This window comes from Rhipicephalus microplus, chromosome 8 (assembly GCF_043290135.1).
Source record: "Rhipicephalus microplus isolate Deutch F79 chromosome 8, USDA_Rmic, whole genome shotgun sequence".
NCBI lineage: Eukaryota > Metazoa > Arthropoda > Arachnida > Ixodida > Ixodidae > Rhipicephalus > Rhipicephalus microplus.
This window is the reverse complement of record NC_134707.1, coordinates 9071845-9080653: the sequence shown is the minus strand read 5'-3', so window position 1 is coordinate 9080653 and position 8809 is coordinate 9071845. Positions and strand designations below refer to the sequence as shown.

Sequence of the window (8809 nt, the reverse complement as noted above, 5' to 3'; positions counted from 1 at the left end):
AATCGGAATCACACACAGGTAAAGAATCCCATTTAAAATAACAGCATTGTCGAAATCAGTTTAGCAGTACGATCGGGCTCAGGAACTTAAGTAAGTCTCAAGTCAGTTCTCGAAGCCAACAACCAAAAATGGGAAGTTATACAACTTGAATGACAGGTTGTTTTTGCAGCCGCTATCAAACTGGGGAGGGTCGTACAATATCACCGTGGCATTTCAAAGCATACACCTCAATTTGTTAAGTTTTCCGAAAAATGGCACTAAGATCTTGGCTTTTGACGGTTCCACACTCGGTAGCTCCTAACACTGCGTTTCGAAAATTTGAACAAACGGTCATTCAGAAAGAGGCAAAGACGTGAAGGTACATGACATCATCGGTCATTGTGTATCTGCTTCGCCCTTTTTTCTTATATGGGATGCTATGAGCTCCATGTAACCAACAAACACACAAGTACATCTTAATCAAAAATCGCTGACACCAAGGTGATCGTTCTAGCTGTTGTCAGAAGCAGCAATATATTTCAGGAGAGAGAACACTGCTTTTGAAGACCACAGTATAGGCATAAGATTTCTCTACTGGTAATGCCGAATAATCAGGTGATGAATGCATATGAAATCTTTGTCATTGCAATATTCTGGCAGCTTGGGCACTGCTGGCGTGCAAGTAAGTTGCTATCAGTTCTGATTTTTTAAGTTGTTATTAGTTCTGATTTTTGTTATTTTTTATTAGCAAATGAGAATGGCGTCGCTTGAGCTCAATGTAGCTTTTGACGTTATCCTTGCCTCATGTACTCATTTTATAATTCTTCATCCTATGCTTTGAATCGGCATTACGTGTTTTCAGTTAACCCGGGTATTCGAACTGTCTGCCCATGCAACTCATTACTAGCACAAGCCTTTCGGAGGTTGGGAATTATAAGCAGCAAACATTATTACACAAAGTCTATATCACTACTACTAGAAATGATACAGCGTCTATTCATTTTATTCCACTTTCTTCACTCAATGTATCAGCGCTGTGCTTATGCAGTAAAAGCAAATATATGAATACATTATGTTACCGAGAATCAAGTATTTTAGGCCTTTCCGTTAACTATTTACGGAACAAACACAGGATTGACGTCGTCTTCACAAATTCCATAGAAGCAATGAACTCCAGCTAAACCTAAAAAGTTCATGAGAGATCACGCAACCTAAGCTTGTCGTTAAGAGTAGTAGGAACATTTAAAAAAGTGCAGGATTAAGTGCGTTGGTGCAAAATGGTGAAGTCTTTCAGCACTATGTTTCCTCTCTTCTGTGTACACTACCATTGTTTGAAAACCGACTTATACAGGGTGACTCATACAAGTATCTTTTCTACTTACCCTTAAGTCATTTTATTGCAGCGTGAACAGCCATACATTTACATGAATTAGGTAGAACTGACATTTGGGGGAGTTGGTACGAATGCATGCATCGTTTATGAACGGTGCAACAGACAATACTCAAAGATTTTGTAACCGTACGGAGACAAGAGTTTTTGTTCGCGTTGTTAAAAAGTCTTTCCATGTTCTCTGTTGCCTTTCAAATTTCTTTTGCATTTTTCTCAGAGGCAGAAGTCATTGCATATCCAAGCGTATTAGAAGAGAGGATGACTGGTACAACCATGGTTCTTAGGATTACAGACGACATAACACTCAACCTCGAAAGAAGTTCTGTGCTCGCTGATGAGCTACTTTTTGTAACGAGCGATAAGGATGAACATCGCGTGGAAAAGGTAAATGAACATTGATTATTTCATAAGAATAAACCTACTAAGCAAGTGATCTGAATATTAAAGCTCGCAGTGGCATCTAGCATCATTGCTGACAAGAAATTAAGGGCAACAAAATGGCGCGTCGCAGGTGGACACGTCTTTCATTCAGAAGGATCTGTACCACGACTCGCATCGGCAGTCTTCAGTGATGGTACGCAGTGTTGACGGAGCAGTTCAAGTTGTAAGTATTTCCTACCATGCATATTACAGGTGAGATTGTATCACTCAGTGCTCTCCTAAGGTTGGCTTTGTTTTAATATGTTTGTAAACTTTAACGTTGAAGGTTTAATTATGTGAAAAAGGTACGCTAAAATAAGCACGGGTAAACAAGTGCATGTCAGTAAAAAAAAAAAAAAAAACAGCGTGAGTACTTCCCGGAAAACACAGTGGAGGAATGATGACTGAATTCTTTTTCTCAAAAAGGCGTTGAAATTGACGAGATGTCACGCGAAAGACGCTAAGGCGGTAGTTGTTCGAGGAAGTGAACGTTTTAAATGTGAATGAAGCACTAAGACGTAAGGTTTTTTGAAAAAAAATAGTGTAATGTTCTGAAGTTATGAATGATCGTGGAAAGTGCTAGGTGTGTGACGATAAATTTTCGCCACGTGTCTTTCAAGGGAAAAAAATTCAAAGGTATTGTGAGGGGTGAATATACCCTTGTCGAACGAAGAGCTTGCTATTATAAACTCATGCAATAATTAACTTCTACATGAGCTTTCATTGACGCAGTATTCTGATGCTGAGTTGATCATCATTTTCATTAAAAAGGCTCACTTTTTTTATTTGAGCAGACAATCCTCAAGCTTAACGTGGCAGTTTTTTTTTATCTTTATGTGAAACTCTTTGCTTCCATCGGAGAACTTCTTTTAATATCACATCAAAAACGTGGTTCTTTACTCTGTAGAGAAGACGATATGATATGAAACTTAAACGTGATTTTACGGGGGCAGATGAGCATTTATTGTGCATTGTTTCGCCTCAAGAGCGAACAAATGCCCTCAATTTTTTGTTTCCTCTGTTTGCTTCCCTCCCCCCGAAAGAGTGAGTAGGCGTTGAGCCACTCCATGTGCCAGTTGCCAGCTTGCTCTCTCCCTGTTTCCTCTGTGTCCTTGTGTATCTGTGTATGGAAAACAAATAAATAAATAATAAACGAATGAATCCTATACAGAAATAAATTGAATATACGAACAGCGCAACCTAGACGTAGTTACAGCGTAACTACAGAATCAACAAACAAGGATATACTTGCTTGTGTCCCCAATTCTTTTATCAGTTGTCAAGGTTTGACATTTGCCGTGCATTTAAAAAAAAAGAGTACTTGCGCATGCACAACCGCTGGTACACTGGCCTGTAAATGTTATTGCTCATCTTCTACAAAACAATTTGAACATATGTTCTTTTGGAAAGCAATGCTCTAAAGGAATAAACGGAAGGCATCGAGGCAGGAAGTGATCAACTTTGAAAATTGGTGGGTTGATGTATTATCATTGTTGGCGTAATTGCATGATGAGCTTGAAAAACAATGTGAAAAGTCGGCTAGAGAGCGTAGGTGACCGACATTCTCTCACTCTTGAATATATGCTACAGTTTTCTAACTTCAGCCAGGCGTTTGTAACATTGAACTACGGTCAATGTCAACCCGTGTACTGCTGTGGAAATCATTTGGCAGCTATAAAAGTTGCAATTTTCTAAAGAGCGGCTTTTTTTAGGAATTTACCAACAATGACGATGTTAAGGTTCGTTCTGCACCATTTCTTCACCCCAACTGCACGCAGATGTTCGAGAAAGAGATGTGCAAAAAAAATTAACTACTTAATTGGAAGGTGACCTGTCTGTCGGTAGTTTGTGGACGTTCTACTTGACATTGGCGCACATTTCGGCATTGACTTGAACAGCGACGGGATGCTAAATCAATGTAAGAGTAGCCCCTCCCTATATATAGGATAAGTTGAGTACTAAAAAAAAAACCACTGATATAGCTAAATCGGGCACGAATACGATTGCGGCAGTAGATGATCGTCGAAATACTAAAACTGTGCAGCAGCCCAAGCGTGCAGCTTATGATAGTTCATGCGCGTGACATGCAAATGTTAGTGTAGGCACGCTATAAAACCTGTGTAATGTTAAACCCGTGAAAGAACATGGTCTTCGAACAGTTTATAATGTTGCCTGTCACCAACATTCGCGTACCTTGCGAAGCGAATGGCTCACAGTAGACGTGCTATAGGGAGAAACATGCGTGGCTTTCGAGAGCTTAAGATATCGTCGTCACGCTGGTATCCGCGTATTTTTGGTGAGCACCTACGGATGACAGAGAAGGCACACAAACGCACGTTAATTGTTATTACGTGACGGCACATCACTTACCAAAGTCGATGCCGAAGGCTCTTACCGCGGTTGTCTCAAATCCATGAAGCCCTACAAACGATTTCGCTGACCTAATACACGCTCAAACATAAGCATAGGACACAAAAAAGTAGTTCTTCGTTCCGCCGATGGTTTGCAAACAACTTCGTAGATATACCCAACAAAACAACGAAGTTGTATGCGTTGGCGCTAGGCTGCAATGAGCCAGGTGCCTGCTTCGAATGCATGCGGTACCGTGTTCGATTCTAGTGTGTGTAATCCGTGTGGTAGTGTTGCATATTTGATGAATGTGTTACTGTCCATTTTCTAATTACTAGTAATAAGAAATACCACAGACAAACTGGCAACGCCGCACACAGAGAGCGTTAAAAATACAATTTTCTTCCGCAAGCTGGGCCTCTTATAAACATGCCGTCCACGGCCTATCACACGCTGCGGCAGAATTCTAACTTAAACTCCCGGCTAATCTTTGTCACTGCTGTTATGTACGCCATTTGAAATAACGCCGCCTTTTCTGGACACGACTACGGAGCCGTGTGGCAAGCTGACTGGAAGTGGCCCAAATTTTACCGGTTTCCCTTCCTGCAGACGTGTATTCTAGCCAAGATTTGACTGAGAGTGAACTATCCGTGGCCTATAGCTATAGTGGTTTCGCGCCGCGCGCTGCGGAGCAAGAGGTCGTAGGTGTGACACCTAGTGACGGAAGTTTGAGGGTCAAAGCTTCTTACGGTCGAGGCTTGTCCGTTGGTGTTGGGGTTGTGTGCAAGAGCCTCTGCTAACGATGATGCTGACGACGATGAAGAACAAGCGTGTTTCAGACTACACATCTTTCTGCCATAACGGTAAAGCCCAAATAAGGTACCCACTATGTGCCATGACGATGACATCAGAGCTGGCTGGTGCTGGTGGCGATGAAGATCATGACAATGGGGCTAACGGACAACGATGAGTTTGTGCAGTTGAATTAAGACGCCTCGACGTGCTCTACTTCATATGACTCGAAATCGGGCGTGAGTGGTCAATGTGATGAGTAATTAACAGTAACACTGATCGATCCCACTGCTTTGTCCATTCATTACCATTCACTTTGTGAATATACCGTATTTTTTGTTGTTTTTGCAATCTTAATATTGTGCTATCAATTTATATTTGGCAACGTCATGTACGTCATGGAAATACGTTAGCGGAGCCGTGGTATATACTGCCCTTAAACACCTTCGCGTCAAAACGCTGCTTTGTTCTCATGTTCTTTTCCAGGAAGGCATTCTCGGCAGCCACCTTAGAATCAAGCCCTTGCTGCAGGCGGCACGTTCTAGGGAAGGCCAAATACCGCACAAAATATACGAAGTAGCGGAGGAGCCCGAATCGAGGAGAATGGGTGGGCAATATATGCTATATTTTTAGAAATGTTACATGTATGGTTACTATGACTAAAGGCGAAGTATTATTGTAGTGGTAACAATGCCAAGTGAGCACGCTGTTGCAGTAGTCAAAATAATTTCAGTGCAAAACAAAACGTTCCATTTACGCCCAGACGTCGAAGCCCTCAAAACGATAGCAAAGTACTTCTTGTATTCTACTGCTGCGTATTAAATGATTGACGTTGTAAAAGATCAGATTCCATGTTTACACGCTCGTCCCACACCTTTAAGAAACTTTAATCTACTCTCGTAATATACATCGAGGCTTTGGCAATCACATAACACTCGGAAAACAGCTAGAAGTGTTCATTTCTGTATGCGTGTGGTAGAATCTATCAGGCCAATGCCTTGTTGAGAAACGCCATGCATTGCAAAACACAACCACGGACAAACATCGGGGCACAGTTACCGCTTGTGCTTCGGAGCGCGGGCCCGTTCTCTTACCCGCACGGCCGCATCAGTCCAGTGAATGAGAATTCTCTCACGGATCAGATGTCGGTGCAGTTCTTGGACTGTTGTCTGCTCTTCGGGCGTTCTTACGATCCGTGCCCTTCTTATGTAAAAATTCTAATCTGAATCTTACTGTGGCGTCGAACATCAGGCGCCCATGGTGCTGTCACGTTATGTTTGTTGAAAGCCCTCCTTTTCCTGTCGACCTGCTTGTGAAGGCTCTTCTAGCAGAGCTTTCAAGAAATATATTGACGTAAAACTGAAAAACGACAGTAAACGAAGGCTCTTAAAGCTAGACCAGCACCTCTGTTGAGCGAAAAATGCGCCCTTACTCGCTAGCAAGAGATATTTTTGAACAAGGTTATGGTCGATGCTGCATATACACCACAAGTACTTGACATGTGATTTGGAGCGAGACAAGCGATTGGTAACACTTCTCGATTCCCACATTGTCAAGAAACATGCCGAGCAGATTTACACCACCTCTTTTGGGTTCGCTCTGCTTTCTCGTGAGTAAGAACACACGTCCAACACCTGTCGTGCAACAACATAGGAAGCTTAGGCGTTGTGATACAGTGTTATGACGAAGCTCAAAAAGCCCTAGCGACCTATTCTAGTACAATTGGCCTGTTTCGAGTGGTGTAGAAGGAGGTCGACAAACTCGGGCAAATGCGACTCTTAGAACGTCTACTACAACGGATGAATGTAATCTTGTATGCCCACGCTGTGAACTTAACAATCTCTTCCTCCCATATTCCCAAACATTGGCCCAGAGCCGTCCTTTTCTTTGAAAAAAAAATGTTCCATTGGTTCATACAGCTTTCCTTGGCTGAGAGGCGACGCACACGCACATGCACCACGCAGGGGCCAGTTACCCCATTTTCCATCATCTGTCTTTCCCTTCTCAGCTACACTTCTTTCTCACTCGCGCTCCATGTGCAGTGATGTTCAGGTGACCTACACTCACAAATAGCACTGCACTTTTTTGTTCGTCTCTTTCAAGACACTTCATTGAAACAGCTGCGTGTGGGCTCGGCGCTTAGATGTCGCTGACGGCGTTCCAATGACGCATACGCTTTGGTATGACGTAGGGAACGACGTAACTAACAGAGCAGCCAATGGGGACACTTGGCGTTTCTCGTGGTGAACGTTTTTCCGTTTCGACAAGCCACATACAGCTTTCGCTGCAAAAAGAAAGAGACGTCAGTGCGCCGCTAATTGGATCTTTTCCTACTATTCTAGAACGCCTACTGCAAGTACAGGTGCCAAAGACCCACAATGACACAGTTCTTCTTTTCGCGTTTTGAGGAGGTATTCATACGAATCAGCATGGAAACATGCGTACATGCGCAGCTGCAGATGTTGTGACGCTGTCAGTGAGAATGATAATTAATTACGCCTGCATGCTTTGTTAGCGATGTCCTTAGAAACCAGCAACTCGTTGAGATATTCACATGTTTGGTGAACTAGTGTGATTCTAGGCTTGTGGCACGCAACATTACATGCAATATTGACACTCCTCGTCCTATATGACGTTCATATAGCGTTCTTCGCCGACAAAATTTCGAGCACAGGCATGGCTATGTGGTGAAGCACCTGTTCTCACCACAGAAGGACTGGGTTCGATTCACACTAGAACAGCACACTTTTGGGAGATTTAGGTGCAAGACTTCTTAGAAGAATGGTTTGTAAGTGTCTCCTCTCGCCATGATGTGTCATGTAGTCATGGTTTGTCATAAACATAAGTATGCACCACAGAAATAAGGTAAATCATTCTACGTGCCGCCGGTCCACTAAACACGACGAAGGCAAAAGATAGTCCAACCAATAGCCGATGACGTTAATGGAGGTGCAACACCATTCTGCATGCCATAGAGAGCTTAAAGCAGCCATGCAGGGAAGAAGAAGAAAAACACTGCCTATTTTGCCATTCCCCAAATTTCACGTCAAAAAGGCACAAAAACTCTTCCCTACATAATTAACTTTTATCTCGTACTTTCACTCGCGAACAATGCCTATTTTTCGCTCATAGCCGATGACACCGAGACCGGAACTTGAATGGTTCGCTATCCCACGTTGGCAATGAGTGAGGCCTGATACATACACAATCAAAGCCACCAACAAGAAAGAACCTTGGTTACCTAGGCCCCAATTGCGTGGGCACAAAATCCTTCCCTCTCTCTTGCTAAAACATAGTTTGTTTTGCCACTGCAGAACAATAATTTGCTAGTTTTCAATGCATTTATTCCTTTCAGCAATGGCTTATGGACCAAGAGGAAAAGGAAGACAAGGAACCAATAGGCGGGGTAAGAAATAGGGCACGATTTGCTGCGTTAAAGACGCTATATATACGTCTGCAAGTGTTATGTAACCACAACAGCCACCACGGCTGCAAGATTGGCTATCTGCTTTTGAATAACATTAATGGTTGTAAGAGTTTTAACTCCGAATATTGAAATATGATTACGGGAAGTGATGCGGTGAAGGACTTGGAAAGCTTCGACCACCTGGGGTTCTTGAAAGTGCATCTAAAGCTGAGTACACGAGCCTGAAGCATTTTCGCTTCTGCCAAAAATGTAGCCGCCATGTCCAGGATTCCAATCCGGGACTTTCGGGTCAGCACTCCATCCAGTAGGAAGACTAGTTGATCATGTGATGTTCTTTTTATTCACATGGCTGCTATCACGTGGCGTCAAGTGATATTGACCCCGGTATTCAGATACACTGCTTGACTTGTACTTGACTTGCCACCGACGTCAATGGCAGCGCGAGCGCGTTT

At 42.9% G+C, this 8809-nt stretch overlaps 1 protein-coding gene across 1 annotated transcript in view; it reads left to right on the top strand.

The window, feature by feature from the left end:
- Positions 1-504: 504 nt before the first annotated feature.
- The window catches only part of LOC119164085 (venom metalloproteinase antarease TserMP_A), a 23277-nt gene continuing 14972 nt past the window's right edge, over positions 505-8809 (top strand). Inside the window, exons 1-5 of the mRNA XM_037416191.2 lie at positions 505-661; positions 1587-1753; positions 1881-1973; positions 5417-5537; positions 8286-8336. Coding sequence (XP_037272088.2) covers positions 580-661; positions 1587-1753; positions 1881-1973; positions 5417-5537; positions 8286-8336 — 514 coding nt within the window. The 5' untranslated portion in view covers positions 505-579. The remainder of the gene's footprint in view (positions 662-1586; positions 1754-1880; positions 1974-5416; positions 5538-8285; positions 8337-8809) is intronic.